The 21,468-nt window shown below is 37.6% G+C and overlaps 1 protein-coding gene across 1 annotated transcript in view; it reads right to left on the bottom strand.

Moving 5' to 3' along the window:
* GABPB1 (GA binding protein transcription factor subunit beta 1) overlaps positions 1–21,468 on the bottom strand; it is a 52,707-nt gene that overhangs the window by 22,278 nt on the left and 8,961 nt on the right. Inside the window, exons 2-6 of the mRNA XM_081082771.1 lie at positions 8,770–8,877; positions 4,992–5,159; positions 2,929–3,123; positions 1,722–1,833; positions 1,242–1,355 (exon numbers count right to left, since the gene is read on the bottom strand). Of these exons, the coding sequence (XP_080938897.1) occupies positions 1,242–1,355; positions 1,722–1,833; positions 2,929–3,123; positions 4,992–5,159; positions 8,770–8,877 (697 nt within the window). The remainder of the gene's footprint in view (positions 1–1,241; positions 1,356–1,721; positions 1,834–2,928; positions 3,124–4,991; positions 5,160–8,769; positions 8,878–21,468) is intronic.

The following is a 21,468-nucleotide window of genomic DNA, read 5'->3' as shown; positions in this document are numbered from 1 at the left end:
ACCCTTCTTCAGTCCACAGGTCAACGCTCTATTTACTGAGCCAAACCAGCCAGGACTATTTATTTTTTTAATATATTTTTATTTATTTCAAAGAGGAAGGGAGAGGGAGGGAGAGAGAAACATCAGTGATGACAGAGAATCATTGCTCAGCTGCCTCCTGCACGCCCCCTAACTGAGGATCAGCCCGCAACTTGGTCATATGTCCTTGACGGGAATCAAACCCAGGACCCTTCAGTCCGCAGGCTGATGCTCTATCCACTGAGCCAAACCAGCTAGGGCGGTCAGTCATTTTAATAGAACTAACAAAAATATATATGTATACATATATACTTTATTTATACAAAGTCACAGACTAGTAAAACAAAGGCCAAATTGGGTAGACAGAAATGTTTTCTGTGAAGCACACGTTTTTAAAATTTAATTAAAATTTAATTAATTGGCAATATTTAACATTCTTTTAAAATCCAGATTTTCAGCTCCCAATGAAAGAGTAGGATCTGGCAACACTGAGCATATAACTAGAAATAGCTGTAGCTGAGAAGCTGAGGCCTCCCTGCCCTGCCCCACTCTCTTCAGAAGGCCATAATCTCAACCCTGCCTAATTTAGCCTTTTATATGACACTAGGAGCCCAGCGCGCGATATCTCGCGGTGCTGCCCACCCACCTGCAGCCCTGCCTTGACACTCAAACCTGTCCACACAGAGCTCCAGGGTGCCTGGCCCAGTCCCCAAAGCCTCTGGCCTTCTCTGGCCGTTTCAAGCCCCAACCTCAGTCCCCCCAGTCACCTTGGGCTGGTCCCACCTTCTCTAAGTGCCTCCCCACTGCCCCCTCCCCCCCCCCCACCCCCCCGCGTCTCTGGAGCAACATGGTGGCTCCGCCCTGTCATGGCGCCAGAGGAGAGCATAGAAGCCTCCCGCCTGCTGTGCTGTGCTCCTTCCCCTGGCAGGCGAGCCACGGGACACTCAGAGTGAGAGCAGTGGGTGGTGAAGGACTGATGAGGGGGGCTGCTATGGGCTCTCACCCCTGCCCTCCCAAGCACAGGATGGTCCCACCTCCTCCGTGCCTCCCTGCTTCTGCCCCTCTCCAGAGCAATGCCCCAGCTAAAATGCTAATGACCTGGTCGTTACCCATTACGGTGTCCCACTCATTAGCATATTAGCTCTTTATTAATATAGATTCCTGGCCTTTGTGACTATCTGAATCTCCAACTTTTAAAGTACACATGTGACTGTTTTGCTAACCTGGAGTTTCTGAAGAATTGGACAAGGGAGCAGAAGCTTCAGCTAAGGCAGCTAATGTAGCTAATACTGATGTAGAGGAGTTTCCAAACTGAACAGCAGACACACCTGTTTCATCTGTGAAAAAAGAGAAAATAGATTTGAATTTTTAAGGAGCTTTAATCTGATATTCTGTTTTACTTTATTCGACTCTTAAATGAAACCTGGATATTACTTTTGTGAAAAACAAGCTTGGATAGCATTAGTTTTTGAAAGATAATACTGCAGTATGTTTTGCAATATCACCTTTCTTTAAATTATCTTCTCAAAAAATGTGGGTGTTTTTTTAATTATACCAAAGAAAACCAAGGTTTTTCTTACCCTCATTCTCCAACTGTCCTTTCTTAAAAGGATGGATACCTACTAAGGCTTAAAATCCCAATAGCTATCCTATATGCATCTCAATACCTGTTGCCTTTGATGAATTTTCTGAAGATACCAGACCTGTTAGGTTCACCACCCCTCCAGGTCCAATGATAAACTGTGGTGTTGCAGCATGTATTGTCACAGTGTCGGGACTCTCTGGGTTTGTGTTGATCTGATTCTGCATAGCAATCTGGGGGACAAATCACCACAATATTTTCAGAATTATAATCAGAACATATAGCACAGGCTCTCAACGTACTACAAACACAAATATAAAGGAACATTCTGTAATCTAAGAAGAATCATATAATATAAATGGGTATCTTTTTTATGATCTACTAAGAATATAATGGTAAACCAAAAGTATTCATTTATGTCCTAAGTTCCCATTAGCTAAAGCAGCAAAATCCAATGACAGGAGAAATGGATATCTGAAAGGCTTTTATAGAACACAGCTGAAAGATATGCTGCTGCATTGTGACTTCAGAAATTAAATTATTTAAATCAAATTATTTCCTCCACTATATTCAGCAATCTATAACACTACATATATTAAGCATGTCCTTTCCAATTGTTCTACATCTTCAACCTAACCCCCAAACTGCACTCCTAGGAGTAAAAGAGTTGGAAGAGGCCTGGCAAAGTTCATTTGTCTGAACATATCCTTTAAGTAACTGAAGTTCAATAGAGTCAGATGGTCTTAGAGAAGACTTTTATTGGGAAGGATAACAAGAAGACATGCAAGAAGAGGCCGTAAGTAAAGAAGATAATTTACATCAATGTTATCTAGCTGAAGAATAGAAATGTTGGTTATTAGAAAAACTTGACCAAAAGCCATAAATAACCATGCTCACAAACAGATTTTCCTGAGGATGGTGAGAAATAAAAGAAACCACTCAGAATGATAAAGACTGTATCACTCACTCAGGGGACATTATTATGGCTGCAAACAAATTTATTTTTAGTGAAATATAACAGACTTTGAAATACCATATGGTCGCCAAAACCATATGGTATGCAACAAAAAGAATAGAATAAAATGTCTAGAAGGAGAATTCAGGAATTTAACAAAGAAAGTAACACCTTATCTAATCTTCTAATGTTACATGCAAAAACTACAGTCTTACAATCAGGAAAATGAAGAGTAATGAACAAAAAGCAAAAGAGGAAAAGGCCTGTCCAAAATAACTTAAGTCCAAAATGAAATGCTACAAACTGAATAGTTCAAATCATCCATAAAACAGAGATCTTTTGTTTATTTTCTTAAATTAAAAGAAAAAGTTACCTGTAATATCTCTGCTAAATCTTCATTCCCATTGTCTACTGAAATATCAAATGCAGTTTTACAAAATTTACTCTGCGTGTGTACATCAGCACCATATTTGATTAAAAGCTCCACCACATCTTGATGGTTGTGTTCTGTGGCCCAATGTAGAGCTGTCATCTTTAACATGTCCTTTGCATTGACATCAGCACCATGCTACAAAAACATTTCAAAACAAGAGATTTCTAAAATATGCAATATTAAAAATTGCTGAAATGAAAATTCTAGACATTATACTTTAGAAGAATTTGCTACTAACATGATCAACCATTTTTTGTGTGTTGAATAATCTATATGCTCCAGGATCACCACACATCTGTCACTTAATCGATTTTCTATCATGATGACTTTCCTAATTGCTTTCCTTCTAATTTCTTAGGAGAGCAGCACTGATTTTTTCAGTCACCCAGCTGTGAGCATGAAGGGCTAGAACAGAATAAGAAGTGAAGGAAAACTATGAGCATTCCTCCTAAACCCTATTTTTAACTCTAGTTCTTTATTTACACAAAATATCCTTTGCTTTCAAAGCCAATGCAATATAAAGAATTTAAAGGGAACCACCTAGAGGTACACTGTTCATTATGGTAGCCACGAGACACATGTGGCTAAGCACTTGAAATACAGCTAGTCCGAATAGACAAGTTCTATATGTGTAAATACACACTGGATTCAAAGACTTAATAGCAAAATAAGGAAGTAAAATAAGCAATATAATAATGTTTATATTGATTTCATGTAGAAATAATATTTTGTATATATTAAGTAAAATAAAATATAATATTTAAATTGCTTTTTACTTTTATAAAATAGAAAATCTAGAATTACATACGATTTGCATTTGTAGCTTACATTGTATTTCTTTCGGACAGGCTGATCTAGAGCAGAGATTTTCAACCTTATTCATTTCACAGCACACATAAAATACTAAAGTTACACAACACACCAAAAAATGTATCTTTTGCTGATCTGACATAAAATAGGTATAATTTTGATTGATTTATAAAAAAAATTAATAAATAATAGTAATTACCTACCCTTTTTGCTCCAAAGTGACTTTTTTAAAAATTAGGTGCCTATCTCTATATATATAAAAGCCTAAGCAACCAAAGGGCACCAGACGCCGGGCTCACGGCTGGCAAGCACAGCTGTGGCAGCCTCCACGGCAGCCTCCACGGCAGCCTCCACAGCAGCAATACGGAGCTGCAGCAGCAGCAGGCACAGTGGGGCTGGATTGAGTGGGGGCAGCGTGGCGCCTGGCCTGGGCTCAGGCTCCTCCCTGGCCACCTGCTGCTTTGCACACTATTACATCCCCCAGGGGGTCCCAGATTGTGAGAGGGTGCAGGCGAGGCTGAGGGACCCCACTGGTGCACAAATCCATGCACTGGGCCTCTAGTACTTACATATAAGGATTTCAGGTACCAAGATTTAACCAATCAGGAGCAACCTTATTTTGAGACATGACCAATAACATTGGTCATTTTTTTATTTGAAATCTAAGGGAAAGGAAGTCAGAGCTCCTGACTAAATAGGTATTGCATGTTTTAAAAATTCTTGTAGCACATCAGTTGAAAATTGCTGGTCTAGAGGCCAGAATAAAAAGGATTAAGAATACCTAAATCTATCATTCTATTTCAGAATTTTCTTTTTGGCATTTAAATGATTAAAGAAAAATCCCCATTTGCATTATCTGCTTATTTGTTAATTATCCAAGCCTAATATTCCTTTTCCATGAGCATTTTAGTGTTGTGTTAAGACAAAACTATAGTCCCTCACCATGGCAGAGATCAAGGTGTGAGAAATCAATTGTAGGACTTAACTAAGAACATACCTAGAAAAAGTGTTTTATCCCCTCACAAAGGAAAACTTTAAGATAATTTACATTTGATCTTACACACACAAAATGAGATAACATGGGAGGAGGGATAGATATTCAATAAAACTAGTTTTCTTCTTCCTCTTGTAAAACCATAAGTCCTTTAAGGGTTTACTTTTTAAAATAAAGTACAAAGAGAAAGAACACATACCTGAAGCAAAACCTCTACGATGCTGGCATGGCCCTCAGAAGCTGCCATATGTAAGGGCGTTCGGTCCACTTTGGTTCTGGCATCCCTACTTACACCAGCTCGAAGTAGTACTTCTGTGGTAGAATAATGCCCGTACTGTGCTGCCAGGTGAAGTGGAGAAGTTCCCAGCTACTCCACAAGAAAAAAAATCCACATTTATTGTCATTTTAGTACACTTCTTTACTACCTTCTATTTTATATTTTGTTTACATAGCAAAAGTATACTATCTGTTTACATAATTCAAAAGAAAGAATTTATGCTCGTGACATTTTCTTCATAGAGGCCTTCAGGAATTTCCTCAGTGAAAAGGAAACGTCAATATAATAACCTAGACAAAAATTAATTTCATCAGGAATTAGAGATACTTAGGGTTTGAGAAATTTTTCAGAATATTGGAATCTTTTCCTCATATCAACCATACAAAACTTCCTTTCATCTATGAAATTCCTGTCAAATAAATGTAATAGTGTTTGTTTTTATATTAAACTGCTTTATATAGGACTTAAAAAAATAAATTAATTAAAGCACCTCAGTGATATTTTTAAAGGAGCTCATATAGTCATTTTTTAAGAAAAAAAATATGGCCCTAGCTGGTTTGGCTCAGTGGATAGAGCGTCGACCTTCGGACTCAAGGGTCCCGGGTTCGATTCCGGTCAAGGGCATGTACCTGGGTTGCGGGCACATCCCCAGTGGGGAGTGTGCAGGAGGCAGCTGAATCGATGTTTCTCTCTCATCAATGTTTCTAATTCGCTATCCCTCTCCCTTCCTCTCTAAAAAAAAAAAAAAAAATATGATCTGAGATGTGCTGACAGAACCAGAACAGAGCCATTATATTAATTTCATGTGGTCTAGGCAAGCCACTACATTAACACCACATTCACAATATACACGGCAGTACTAAAATGTGAGTGAAAGCTTGTTTGGAGATTCTAGCAGTGGACCGCAACTACTCATATACCCTTAACCCAATACTGGTTCTCTTCTCTGGAGGGAAAGTTGTCCTCTTCGACTAGACCTAGCACGCAGCTTCAGGAGGGAGGCACATGGATCGGTGAGGGAGGAGGGGGATACCTGCCTTGCCAGCTAGATCAGCTGAATCAACCCTTGGCCATCAATAGGGTGACAGATGTCGCTGCCAGATCACCATCACATCCGCTTTATTTTGTTTTTGTTTTTAAATCACTTATATATATCTCTAAAAAATATACTTTGGTTTTGCCTATTTTAAACTTTGTTTAAATAGAATCATGTAATGCTCAGTGACTTACCTTCTTTTGCTTACCAGTATGTTTATAAGATTCACCCACGCTGGTGAATTTAAGTGTAGTTCGCTTATTTTCTCTGCTCTGTAATAGTCTACTGAATGGATAAGCCACAATTAATCTAGCTAATCTACTGATGAACATTTGGGTTTCCAGTTTTGTTACTAAGAAGTATGCTGCTGCTAAAAATAGCCTTATACATGTCTCAAGTTCATAAACAAGAGTTTCTCTTGGGAATGTTTTCAGAAGTTCAACATCACAAGTATGCACATGTTTGAATTTACTAGGTACTGCCAAACTGCTCCACACATCTACTCACCACTGCTTGATACTGCTAGACTTTTTTTTCTGGCTAAGCTGGTTGATATACAATGATATTTCATGATTTTACTTTGCATTTACCCAATTAGTAATGTAGCTGAGCATCTCTTCATATTTATTGGTCATTCAAACTTTCTCTTTAGTATAGTAGCATATCAAATCATCTGCCCATACTTCTTTGTCTTGTCTTTTTACTACTGCCCTGGTAATCCCATGTTTTATAGACACCAATCCTTCTTAAGATCCTTTTGTCTTGATGTACTGTGGTATCACTATGATGTGTCTATATGTGGATTTTTTTATTGATCCTGCTGGAGATTTGATGAGCCACTTCAATCTGTGAGCTGCCATCTTTCATCAGTCCTGGAAAAAATCTCAGATATCATGTTTTAAAATTACTTCATCCCTATTCTCACTCTCCTGGTGGGTTTATGGCTACATATATCTTAGACTTTCTCACACTAGCCTTCATGATTCCTGACAGCTTTTTACATTTTGTATCAATTTCTGCATTGCATTCTGGATGATTTTTTTCATATATTTCCGTTTACTAATTTTCTTTCAGCTATTCTCAATCTGCTTATACTAAAAAATTATCTGAAGTTCTTATAAGTCTTCTGTTGTCAGTTGTTTCAGTAGGTTATTGTTCAAAATATCTTGTTTCCTTGTCTGTTATTTTTTTGTTTTGTTTTGTTTTTTGTCTGTTATTTTTGACTGTTCATTTTTCTTGGAATTTCATTTGTGGATATAAAGCCTAGAATGAAGGTAGGTTCCCTCAGAAAAGATATTCATTTGTTTCTCCCAGGAACCTAGGATCTAGTCTAAAGATCACTTTACATTCATTTTTCAGTTTATGGTTTTATAGAATGTACAGGACATAAATGTGTGCAAGTAATGGCTTGTGACTCCAAATCTTTTCCTCTCTCCATTTGATGTCTTGGTTCAAGTCAGTTCCTTTACTTTGCAGTACCCTAATAACAGGGCCAGGGGCAGAAGCAGGTAGGAGGAGGAAATGGTACTTCTGACTTATCCTTGTATTGAAGGTACATCTCTTTGGGGTTCCAGAGTTTTGGGGAGACTTTTCTAGGAGACTTCTCTCTGTGAGCAGTCTCAGATCTTTGCCTTCAGTAATCCATGCCAGTGAGGTGGGAAAACCAACAGGCAAATTTACTTAGTTCAGCAAATGTTCTTGGGTAAAATTTCTCTGGGTCCTGCCTTTCACTTAGTTCTTCAGGTTGATAATCTCTATTTTCCCTCTAACTCATGAGTGCACTTAAGATTTTTTGAAATACTTAATCAAAATATCTTTATCTTTAAAGACAGATGTTAAAATATGTATGGGTGAGATGGTTCCTGGAATTTTCTTTAAAATAATACATAACAAAAAAAGTAATGGGGTTATAGAGGAAACAAAATTCATCATGATTTGATAATTTTTGAGGTTGAGTAAAGGCTATGAAGGGGTTGATATATGTTTGAAATTTTCCATGTTAAAAATTGTTTTGTTTTGTTTTTAATGAAAAATAAAAAAGAACACAGGACAAGCAAGCCAAAAACAACCAAATTAAAAATCTGGAATTTTTAGTTGTTACCAGTGGAAGGGGTAATCTAGATTCCTAACCCCCCAAACTCCCAAATGCAACCCTTTTGGTTGCACCCCAGAATTAAATAGAATTATGGTTTTTGTCTTCCTCACAATTGCCTTCTATACTTACTAAGAACTTCCCATTCCACTCTTCCTCTTTGGTCATGTTTGCAATAGTTTTACAAGTATTAATTAAAATGCAAACATTTTTTTTCCTTTTTAGAAACCATTATAACATTAACCTCAATCTTTACCTGTTATTTTCTGAATTAGAAATTGTACTTGTGCTATTTATAAGACCTTTAAATTAAATCACAACCAGTTATATTTTATATTCATGCTATCTTATTAAACTTCATAGTCTAAAAGAAGAACCCTTTTGTGAGCAGAATACTTGGTAGGGTTATCAAATATCAAAAAATAATACAAACCATTCCCTTTAAAAGACAGCTATAATTCTAAAGTTGCAAGCAAATTTGCAAAATTTTTACCACTTATAAACATAATACTACTTTTTATCTGAAAAAAACTCAAAAATGAGAAGAAAAATACATTAGAATCATTCTTTACCCAGTCTGTAGTAAAAGGAGCTCCATTTGCCATCAAAATACGAACTTCATCATCTTGACCTGCTCGTGCCGCTTCTAAAAGCTTCTTTCCCAAATCTACCAGGGACATCTAAACAAAACATAGATGAATATAAAATCTCCAAAGTTACAAAAATGTCCCAGACTACTGAACCAATAAATGACCCCACTTTTGAGATCTACTCAGAAGAATAAATAAAAATATATTGAAACAGATCTATCAAGAAAGATTATATAACATGTACGTATATGTACCTACATATAATCATTTTTAGAATATGAACAATCTAAAGGCTGGAAAATGGTTAAATTGTGAAATCTAGAAGAATAATATGCAGTAATTTAAAATAATAGTTTTGGCCCTAACCGGTTTGGCTTAGTGGATAGAGCGTCGGCCTGCGGACTCAAGGGTCCCAGGCTCGATTCCGGTCAAGGGCATGTACCTTGGTTGCAGGCACATCCCCAGTAGGGGGTGTGCAAGAGGCAGCTGATCGATGGTTTCTCTCATCAATGTTTCTAACTCTCTATCCCTCTCCCTTCTTCTCTGTAAAAAAATCAATAAAATATATTAAAAATATATAAATAAATAAAATAATAGCTTTGAAGTTATAAAATAACATTAAAAAGTTATGTCATGTTAAATGAAAAGATAAAATACAAAATGAATTTTTGAATGGCAAAATATGCACAAAGAGAACAAAATGCTGAAAATTATTTTTTTAAAGTTGTGTGATTATAGAAAATTTGCCTCCAGTTCACAAAGCTTCTTCAATGTTACTATATTATCTTCCTAATTTAAAAAGTGGATTTTTAGGGACAAATTATATTGTGTGGCTGTTAAATAAGGAAATGCTGGCATTAAAGAAAATTATATACTACTGACTTACTAAACAGGAAGAATGGGGGGAAAATAACGAAAATGCAGGATATTGAGAACTTAAAATAGCAAACTTATTGATCTTCTTACAAGAATTGGAAAACGATGCATTTGAACAAATCAACTTCTCCCATAATTTTTCAATTATCTTAATTATTCAAAACATCATACTTAAGGACCTAAGATACTTAAGTTACCATGGTTCCATGAGCAATACAACTGTGTAGCAGATTAATATAGCTAAAAACTTTTAAATCAGTGGTTCTCAATGGGAGCAACAATGACCCCTAGAGGACACTATATATGGAGGCATTCTGGGGATTGAAGGTCTACTAGTATTTAATGGTCAAGTGCCAGGGATACTAGAGGAGCAGCAATACAGGGAACAATCCACTATGGAGAATTGCCACAGGTCCTGGATGAATTTCAAACATTCTACTGAATACATATATCTAAGGCTAGAATTCAGTATATTAAAAAAATGTATTTTCCACAGTTATTAATGTATCCCAAATTTCCCAAAATGCAACCATACTATAAATCGATTTGTTTGTTCAGGACTTTACTAAGAGTTGTTCACCATTTTGGAAAATCATGTCACCAATCTCAATGCCACTTGGGTATGTGAATCACCACTATAAATAACACTGTATCAATTATGCTTACACAGCTGTCACATTCACAATGATTCTATGTGTAGGTGGCAACCATTTGACTACCTCTTGTGCCATCTAGTGTGGTGCACTTGAATATTTACATACTGAAATACACATTTTATTATAAGTTGCTTTCCTTCTATTTCTCTTGTATATTAAAATTAGAGTATTATAATGATTCTTTAATTATGCAGATAGGTAATATTAACTATGATTTCCATTTCCAGTTAGCAAAGGGGCAATATAAGATATTTATTATAAAAAGGCAGCCATAGATCTAGTAAGATTAAAAAATCAATTTCTAAAAAATATACAAGCCCTGGCTCATTTGGTTGGGTGTCATCCTTGCACCAGGAGGTTGCCGGTTCCATCCCCAGTCAGGGCACATGCAAGAATCAACCAATGAATATATAAATAAGTGGAACAGCCAATCAATGTTTCTCTCTAAAACAAAAACAAAAGTCTAAAAATGAAATCTACATTTGCTCAAAGTACATGCTAAGAAGGCCATCTAGTGGTTAAAGGAATTACACAAAATTAAATTTTTAAAGCTTAAAGTCTATTTTGCTTTGAATTTCTGTAATTCATAGCTCATAGAGCTTTTGTGAGTTTATAGCATCTACTGGACATGAAAACACTGTAAAACTGTAAAATACTAACTAGATCCATGTAAATTGCTACTAGCACTCTTAAAAATGAATATGAGTAAAAACACTTAGAAAATGTAATAAACCTCAATTGTCTCATTAAAATTTTTAGAATAAAATATCACTTCAATAAAATTCTTCTAAAGTTCTTCATCAGGCAATTTAGCAATATTTATGAACCAACATCCTTTAAGATGTTCATGTTCTTTGACCTAGTACTAGTAATGTCACTCATATAATCTATCATAAGGAAACTATTTGAAGCATAAATATAATGTTATAAAATGGGCAAAATTAAAATGCCCTAGTGTAAACAATAAACAAAATTTTTTAAAATATATTTTATTGATTTTTTACAGAGAGGAAGGAAGAGGGACAGAGAGTTAGAAACATCAATCAGCTGCCTCTGGCACACTCCCCACTGTGATGTGCCCGCAACCAAGGTACATGGCCTTGACCACAATCGAACCTGGGACCCTTGAGTCCGCAGGCCGACGCTCTGTCCACTGAGCCAAACCGGTTAGGACCAATAAACAAATTAACATAGATGATAATGGAATACTGTGGGTTTTATTTTTTACTTTTTATTATGAAAATTTCTGAACAAATTCCCAATAGAAACAATAGTATAATGAATTGCCACTTAGCCACCACCTAGCTTCAAAATCATCAATTCATGGCCAACCCATTTCACATGTACACGTATTATTTTGAAGCAAATATCAGAGATATTTTATCTGTAAATACTTCAATATATATCTCTAGAGAATAAAGATACCAAACTGAGTTCAAATATTTCAAATTAGTATGTTCTAGAACTGAGTTGTCCAATACAGTAGCCACTAGCCAAAAGACGCTGCTGTTGAAATGTGGCTAGTCCAAATTGAGGTGTGTATAAGTATAATGCACCCAATTTTGAAGACCTGGTACCAAAAAGAATGTAAAATAGCTTATTAATAGCTTTTATATTGATTACATGTTGAAATGGTAGTAATTTTGATATATGGAGTTAAATAAAATATATTATCAATATTAATTTCATCTGTTTCCTTCAGGCTTTTATAATGTGACTACTAAAAAAGTTTAAATTAAATATGTGGCTTGTATTATATTTCTATTGGACAGAACTTCTTGAAGGCAGCAACTTTAGAATTTGCAAAAAGTTGCAACTTTTTTTGTTGTTGTTAATCCTCACCGGACGATATTTTTTCCCATTGATTTTCAGAGAGAGTGAAAGGGAAGGGAAGAGACAGAGAGAGAGAGAAATGTCGATGGGATAGAAACACATCGACCAGTTGCCTCCTTCACGCATTCCAGGCTGGAAATCGAGAGTGCAACCGAGATACATGCCCTTGACTGGAATCGAACCCATAACCCTACAGTCCACAGGCCGATGCTCCAACCACTGAGCCAAATCGGCTAGCTAGAACAAAGGGTTGCAACATTTTAAAATAAGATATAGGGCATTCTTTTATTTATTTATTTTTTAGGGCATTCTTTTAGAAAAACTGCATCTGATGAATTACCCATTATGACACTGGATAGACATTCCTTCTAAAAACTATAGGAGGGTATGTATGGCCTTTGTCCTCAGACTTCACAAATTCATTTGGAATAAAGATACCCATAAATTCTACTAATCTTAAAAAAAAAGTAGGCCATCTTGCTTCATCCTACTCCTTTCTAAAACATATACTTTACGCCCTAACCTGTTTGGCTCAGAGGATAGAGCGTCGGCCTGCGGACTCAAGGGTCCCAGGTTCGATTCCGGTCAAGAGCATATAACTTGGTTGTGGTCACATCCCCAATGTGGAGTGTGCAGGAGGCAGCTGATCGATATTTCTAACTCTCTATCCCTCTCCCTTCCTCTCTGTAAAAAATCAATAAAATATATTTAAAAAATATATATATACTTTACAGTATATGGCACATGGCATTTGGTTGTTATAGCCCTAAATCGATTTTATTCTAGGACAATTTTCCTTCTCCCGCATCAACCTCACCTTGTTTTTCTTTCCCATGACATTAAATGACCAGTTCACTGGTATGTCATCTAGATTTTTCTGATTGCTTCAGGGTCATACTTAATTTCTTTCATCTCTCCTATTCTTATAAACTGAAAGTTAGCCTAAACTTGACTAAATTTAGATTTTAAATTTTGGAGAAAAATATTTCATAGTTGATGCTATATATTTGATACTGAATCACATCAGGAAGCAAATTTTTTGGTTCCTTTTTAGTGGTATTAAGATTAATAATTAGGTTGGTATAGCCTGATTCTTCCACCATAAAGGTATATTGTTTTACTTTGAGACCAACTAGTACTCTGGAGTTGTTACTGTGGCACCATGTGAATATCCAATTCCCAATAAATCTTTTGCCTAACAGTTTTAGCATCCATTAATGGTCCTGGCCCAAATCAACTAATTTTTAACAGGTTGTAATAAATTGTGACTTTCTAATTCTATGATTCCTTCTATATTTATTATCTGGCATTCCTCATTGACTGTAATAAGTTTCTACTAAAGCAGGACTTCAAGTGCTTTTTAAAAATTTTTATTTCTTTATTGACTTTAAAGAGAAAATGAGAGGGAGAGTGGGAGAGAGGAAAGAGAGAGAGGGAGGGAGGGAGGGAAAGAAGGGAGGAACGAAAGGAGGAAGGAAGGAAGGAAGGAAGGAAGGAAGGAAGGAAGGAAGGAAGGAAGAAAGAAAGGAAGGAGAGGGAAGAGAGGGAAGGAGGAGGGAAGGAAGGAGACAGACAAATATGCTGTCCCATTTATTTATGTGTTCATTGGTTGAGATATATATATATATATACACATACACACACACACACACACACACACACACACACACACACTAGAGAGCCAGTGCATAAAATTCATGTATGGGGGTGGTGGGGGGCTGGGGGGTGTCCCTCAGGCTGGCCTGCACCCTCTCCAATCTGGGACCCCTTGGTCCGGGACTGCTGACTCCTAACCACTCACCTGCCTGCCTGCCTAATTGTCCCTAACCACTCTCCTGCCAGCCTGATTGACACCTAACTACTCCCCTGTTGACCTGATCGCCCACTGCCCTCCCCTGCCAGCCATCTTGTGGTAGCCATCTTGTGACAACGTGAGGGAAGCCATCTTGTGATGACATTGTGCAAGGGCGTGATGCCACCTAGGCTTTTATTATATAGGATTTGTTTTTATTGATTTCAGAGAGGAAGGGAGAGGGAGAGATAGAAACATCAATGATGAGAATCATTGTTTGGCTGTCTCCTATATCCCCCCTACTGGGAATCGAGCCTGCAACCCAGGCATGTGCCCTTGACCAAAATCAAACCCGGGACTCTTTTGTCTGCAGGCTGACACTCTATGCACTGAGCCACACCAGCTGGGGCCATTGGTTGATTCTTATATGTGCCTTGACTAGGGTTCTGAACCCACAACCTTGGCACATCTGGATGATGCTATAATCAACTGAGCTACCAGCCAGGGCGTAAATGCTTAATCACCAATTTTTAGGGTAAAGAACAGATCTATAACAGTCATCTCCATTTCTTTTTATTGTTATACTAGAAGCCCGGTGCAAAAATTCGTGCACCAGTGGGGTCCCTCAGCCTGGCCTACGGGATCAGGCCAAAACTGGCTCTCTGACATCCCCTGAGGAGTCCCAGATTATGAGAGGGTGCAGGCCAGGCCAAGGGACCCCACCAGTACATGATCAGGGCCGGGGAGGGATGCGGGAGGTTGGCCAGCCGGGGAGGGATCACAGGAGGGCTCCAGGGCATGTCTGGCCCATCTTGCTCAGTCCTGATCGGCTCGACCCCAGCAGCAAGCTAACCTACCAGTCAGAGCGTCTGCCCCCCAGTGGTCAGTGCACGTCATAGTGACTGCTCAAATGTCTGCCTCCTGGTGGTCAGTGTACATCATAGTGAGCAGTTGAGTGGCCTTAGCATATCATTAGCATACTAGAGGCCCGGTGCATGAAAATCAATGCACTGGAGGGGAGTCCCTCAGCCCAGCACAGTCCAGAGCCCTCAGGGGTGGGAGGCGACCCAGCGATCAGGGGAAGGCAATGACCCCATCACACCTCTGCTGCTGCCACTGCCAGCAGCACAAGCCTCAGCCAGCCCTGGTTACCTGAGCCTCGGGCAGCCCTGGGCAGCTGGATAGCTGACATCCAAGGCTTGCCTGCGTCGAAGGCCAGCCCTGTGCGGCTGGAGGGCTGAAGGGACTGGGGGACTTCAGAGGCAGGCACGCGGAGCGGCTGGACCCACCTTGGGCAGGCCTGGCCATGCCATGAGCCTGCTGCCCCAGCGGGGCTGAATGGACTGAGCACTGCCATCTTGCAGCTGTGGGCACCATCTTTGAGGGCATGGCAGTCAATTAGCACATTCCCTCTCTATTGGCTGTGAGCACCACCATCTTGTGAGGATGTGATGGTTAATTAGCATATTCCCTCTTTATTATATAGGATTACGCTTTGATTGGTTGAATGGCCGACTGGATGACTAGACACTTAGCATATTAGGCTTTTATTATATAGGATGTTGTTTCAATACAGCCAGTTTTTCCTCTAGTGATGAAACATAGCACTGTTTTCTCAATTGTGCTCTAGAAGTTGGCCTGAATTTATTGGCTATGTTGTAAAAAATAAATAAATTTTACATATATATATATATATATATATATATATATATATATATAACTTTCCTTCATTACAATGTGAAGTTCACTCTATAAGAAACATTTGAGAATTGAGACCTACTTAAGAAATGGGAGATTCACAATTTAGGCTAATTCTGGGACTTACGTTTATGAAATAGAATGGTAGGTGGCCAACTACTTAATTATTTTTTACTTAAAGTTAATCCTGTATTCTATAGAATGCATCCAAGCCCAACTGTAGCCCAACCCAATTCAGCATTTCTCAAGTTGTGTTTCCCAAAGCTCCAGAGGAAGGCCATACTACGAAAGGCAGTGGGAAAAGAAGTAAGCACAGGTTGAAGGTGACATAACAGTTTCATCCTCACTTAAACAAGATCATCTCTAATTGTTATAGGATTCTATATATAACATTATTTGTAATTTTAATAAATAATTAGCATTAGTAAAACTATTTTCAGTAAAACATCTCCTCTTCAGATATAAAATGGTTAAAATGTTAAATCTCAAGTGAGAATTACTTAACAGCTCTTTTTTTATTGCTAGTCAACACCCAAATCCTTATTAACATAAACTCAGAAAAGAACTACTAAATTCATTTGCAAGTCCTGACATGTATATGCTTTACTTGTGTTATCCTTTTACTTTTTTGAGTCTAGCCGAATATAATCAGGTAAAAGTTGTATGAGAGAAATTAAGACCGCAGAAATCAGATTCTGAAATAACTCATTCAAATAAATTTTAAACCCCAAATTATATTACAAGAGCTTCTTTTAGGCAGCACCCACAATGTTGTGACTCTTTTCCTCCATTAGGATAAACCTCCCTTATATAGTTACTCCCAAATGCACTATAAAATATACTTTGGGCCCTGGATGGGTGACTCAGTTGGTTGAAGGATCATTCTGTATACCAAAGGGTTGCGAGTTCAATTCCCAATCAAGGCACATAACTAGGTTACGGTTCGATCCCTGGTCAGGGTGCGTGTGGGAGGCAACTGATCTGTTTCTCTTTCATATCGATGTTTCTCTCTCTCCCTTCCTCTCTCTCTAACATATCCCCAGGTGAGGATTAAAAGTATGTATATGTATACTTTTGTCCTCTACTATAATCTTCCCTAAACTAGTTTTAATACTGCTTTAAAAATTACAACATAATCTCATCTACCCTAAAGATTACTTCTTCATTCAAAGCTTTTTTTATTTCTTCAAATTTCAGGTACCAGAAGATGTAATTAAATTAGAATCATGCTGATAAATCAAGTTCCTATTTTCCACATTAGCTATGTATTTATCAGATATACAAATGCTTAATCTAGTTCTCTAACTACATTTAATGTGTGCCTACCAATGTCCCTATTTGAGTAAAGTTATGACATCATTTCAAAGCTGTTCTCTATAAAACCTAGAATACCAATGTCTGTAATCTAAGGATAAGATATACTTATTGCCCTGGCCAGTGTGGTTCAGTTGGTTGGGCATCATCCTGTGCGCTGAAAGGTTGCTGGTTCAATTCCCGGCCAGACCGCATGCCCAGGGTTTTGGGCCTGATCCCAAGTAGGGGGCGTGCAGGAGGCAGCAAATGATGGTCGATGGTCAATGTCCGTCCGTCCGTCCGTCCGTCCCTCCCTCCCTCCCTTCTCTCTTTTTTCTTTTTTTCTTTTTTTCTTTTTCTTTCTTTCTTTCTTTCTTTTTTTCTTTCTTTCTTCCTTCCTTCCTTCCTTCCTTCCCTTTCTTCCTTCCTTCCTCTCTCTCCCTGCCTCCCTCCCTCCCTGCCTCCCTCCCTCCCTCTCTCTTTTCTCTCTAAAAATCAATAAAAATGATCTTTAAAAAATATTTATCGATGGCTATTTAATATTCATGTGTAATATAAGGTCAACTTCCATACCTAAAGCACATAAATTATATACACACACGCTCTAAACTGAAAAGGAGTAAGAATTTTTCAATTAGCACATACAGAACTTCCCACGCACATGCCAAAACCTAATCTTCCTCCTGTACTCCTTGAGGATGCTACCAAACTCTCTACCTCACAAATCAAAAACCTAGTAGCTATCCTCAACTCCTTCTCCCTCACATCTTTCCACACAGTTAGTAGGTCATCAAGTCCTTTAGGGTCTACTTCACATCTCTTTTTCTCTTAATTTCTTTTTTCAATAGGCAATGCTTTAGTATAACTCAAAAATCCAAACACAGAAATGCATACATTGAAAAGTCTCAATGAAAGCACTTACACCATTCCCATCCTCCTCCCAGGCACAATAAGTAACCACCTTCACTAATGTCATGGATATCCTTCCAGTATTGCTATAATTACCAAGACAGCATTACTATATACTTGCCTGTACTTGCTTTTATTTAAAACATCCTGAAGATCTTTTTTCCTATTAGTTCATAGAGAGCTTCCTCATTTTTTTTTTTGTACAGCTGCTTAGTATGCCACTGTGTACATAAGCCTAATTTTATTATTATGCACAACATTCATGCACTGGGGGGTGAGGGGGGGAGTCCCCCTTAGGCTGGCCTGAGCCCTTTAGCAGTCTGGGAGCCCTCAGGGATGTCCGACTGCAGCTTAGCGCTGCCATGGAGGCAGGAGAGGCTCCCACCACCACCGCTGCGTTTGCCAGCCATCAGCCCAGCTTGTGGTTGAGCAGCGCTCCCCCTGTGGGAGCGCACTGACCACCAGGGGGCAGCTCCTGCGGTGAGTGTCTGCCCCCTGGTGGTCAGTGCACGTCATAGTGACCAGTCATTCCGCTGTTCAGCCGATTTGCATATTACCCTTTTATTATATAGGATAGGTGGTCACTGTTGCTATTATAAACAATGCTATGATGAATAACTTTGTAGATGTATCATTTCATTTCATATTACTGTAAGATAAATTCCCTGAAGTAGAATTATTGGGACAAAGATAAATACAGTTGTAATTTTGATAGATATTGCCAAATTGCCCTCTCATTGTTAACACATTGTATGTGGGAAACGTGTTTACACATTTTACGTATTTATACGTTCTACCAGTGTAGTAGAGCGCGGGACACGTATTAATACGTTTTTTATAGACTAGCGGTAGAATGCAGATAACGTATAAATACGTAAACTAAAGTTATCGTAATTTTACTGAACGTTGCCATTTGCGCAAAAAATTAGCAAAAACGGCCCGCGCCACCTGTTAGCGCGCGATAAAAACTACCCGCAAACAATGTGTTAAATTAGTCCTTTTCTCACCATTCTCTTTACCAATGTGTTCTGATGCCTATATTAATGAAGTTCCGCAACCATTATCCACCCTATTGCCAAACTGATCATTATTTTCAATTTTTAATATACACTATAATATTCTAATTTTAAATGTTTAAAATTACTGAAAAGGCTTAAGTTCCTCTGATCATCCTTCCTTATCTCTACTCCCAAAACCTAACTTCTATCCACCACCCATGAGTTAATTACTATCATAAGTTTAGTATTTTTAAAATAACCTTTATCTTTTTATTTTAATATGTTTTTATTGATTTCAGAGAGAGGAAGAGAGAGGAGGGACAGAAATATCAATGTTTCATGGGTTGACACTCAAGCACTGTGCCACACTGGTCAGGCAAGTTTAGTATTTATCTTACCAGACCTTATTCTTTGCATTTGCATGCATATAATATAATACTGATCTGGCATTTTCCTTATTTATATAAATACTATCATACTGTATACACTGCTCTACAACTTATCATGAAATCATTTACGTAATTATTCATTTTTTAAACTGTTACGTTATTCCACAGAATGAATATAGCAACTTACTTGCTCATTTTCCTACTTATAGCCAGTTTTGTTTATTTTTCCAGTTTTTTAAACATTGAGGTGTGAGAGACACATCAATTGGTTGCCTCCCACATGTGCCCAACTAGGGCCGGGGATCAAGCATGCAACTAAGGTAAGTGCCTTTGACCAAAACTGAAGTTGGGGCCCTTCAGTCTGCAGACCAATGCTCTATCCACTGAGCCAAACCAATTAGGGCAGGAATGGCATTTTAAATTGATACTACCAAACTACTCACACCAATTTACACCCCCAAATTGGCTATATAATTTGTACTCCAAACAACAGTTTATAGTATTTACTATTACCTCACAACACAGTCAATGTTAGTATTACGAAGCTTTTTAAAGTTTTGCCTATATGAAGGGTAAAAAACAAATTATCTTTCTGCTTTAATATGTATCTCTCAAATTACAAATGAGATTGCATATCTTATCAAATGCTTGTTGGCCATTTATGTTTCCTTTTCTGAAACTGTTCATATTCTTTAATAATTTTTCTATGTCACTTTCTTTGTAGGAGTACATTATGTATATTTGTTTTATATGTTGCAAATATTCCTCCTAGTTTTTAAATTTTCTTTGAGTGTTGCCAAAGTCTTAAACTGTGGTCAAATTTCTCAGAATAGCTTTCTACAACATATTTATAATCATGTATTCCAATCATCTATAGAATACAGGATTAACTTTAAGTAAAAAATAATTAAGTAGTTGGCCACCTACCATTCTATTTCATAAACGTAAATCCCAGAATTAACCTAAATTGTGAATCTCCCATTTCTTAAGTAGGTCTCAATTCTCAAATGTTTCTTATAGAGTGAACTTCACATTGTAATGAAGGAAAGTTTTATATATATATGTAAAATTTATTTTTTTTTACAACATAGCAAATAAATTCAGGCTAACTTCTAGAGCACAATTGAGAAAACAGTGCTATGTTTCATCACTAGAGGAAAAACTGGCTGTATTGGACTTATTGAGAGATGATATTTGAAAGCTATATGAATTCAGAGCAGCTTTAAGTTACCAAACAAAATGATGTAGTCAAGGAAGACTTTTCTTCAATTAAAGACTTAACCATTTGAAATGTATACTACCTCTCTAATCTTATCTATCACTCCCCCTTATTTTTCTGCTGTAGCCACACAAGTCTTTGTAATTATTTTTTTTTTTGCAGTTGTATTTTTTTTTTGTCTAATTTTTTTTTTTTTTTGTAATTATTCTAACAAGCTAATAAACACGTTCCCACATAGGGTCTTGGTTGGACATGTTGTCTCCTCTGCCTACAGAGCCCTTCACTTAGATAACTACATCGTTCCAGACAGGCAAAGCCAGAAGCTTTCCCTGACCACCTTATATAGCAACCATCTCCCACCATTCTATCTCTTTATCCAGTGTTATTCCCTTCATTGCACTCATTAACACCTGACATTTGTTTACAGTGCTCCTCCTCCTCCCACCCCCAATGTCAGCTCCAAGAAAACAGAGACTTTGTCTCCTGTTTTGTTCATTACTGTAACACCAGAGATGAGAACAGTGCCTGGCAAAGGGCAAACATTTCTGAATAGGCTTTGACAGACAAGGAAAAGGAAAAGGAAGCTGAGCCTGAACATGGTATATTACAGAGGAGATACTAGCTTGATAATAATGTTAGGAGTAAAAAAAAAAAAAAAAAAAAAAAAAAAAAAAAAAAAAAAAAAGAAAGAAAGAAAAAATGAAATTGAAGATAATAAAAAGGTTTGAAAACCAGAAAGTAGAGTTTGAACTTCGTCCTGCAGACAATTGGGAGTCATTCAACATATTGAGCAAATGGTGATCCATTCAAACATTTATTCAACACAAGTTCAATTCACTTCACTTGGCACAATGGAGAGTGCAAAGGTCTATACCACATGTTCTCTCCTCAGACTGCTTAGGTTTAGTAGCAATGGGTTCAAAAAAGTTTTAGGAAAATTATCTGGCAGTCATATGCAGGATGGATTTGGAGGAAGGAGACTAAAGTTAGAAAGGGCAAATAATAGGCAATGCAGAAT

Source organism: Myotis nattereri (genome assembly GCF_964212035.1).
Source record: "Myotis nattereri genome assembly, chromosome: 1".
Lineage (NCBI taxonomy): Eukaryota > Metazoa > Chordata > Mammalia > Chiroptera > Vespertilionidae > Myotis > Myotis nattereri.
The sequence above is the reverse complement of the archived record's forward strand: the minus strand, read 5'-3'. Positions and strand labels throughout refer to the sequence as shown.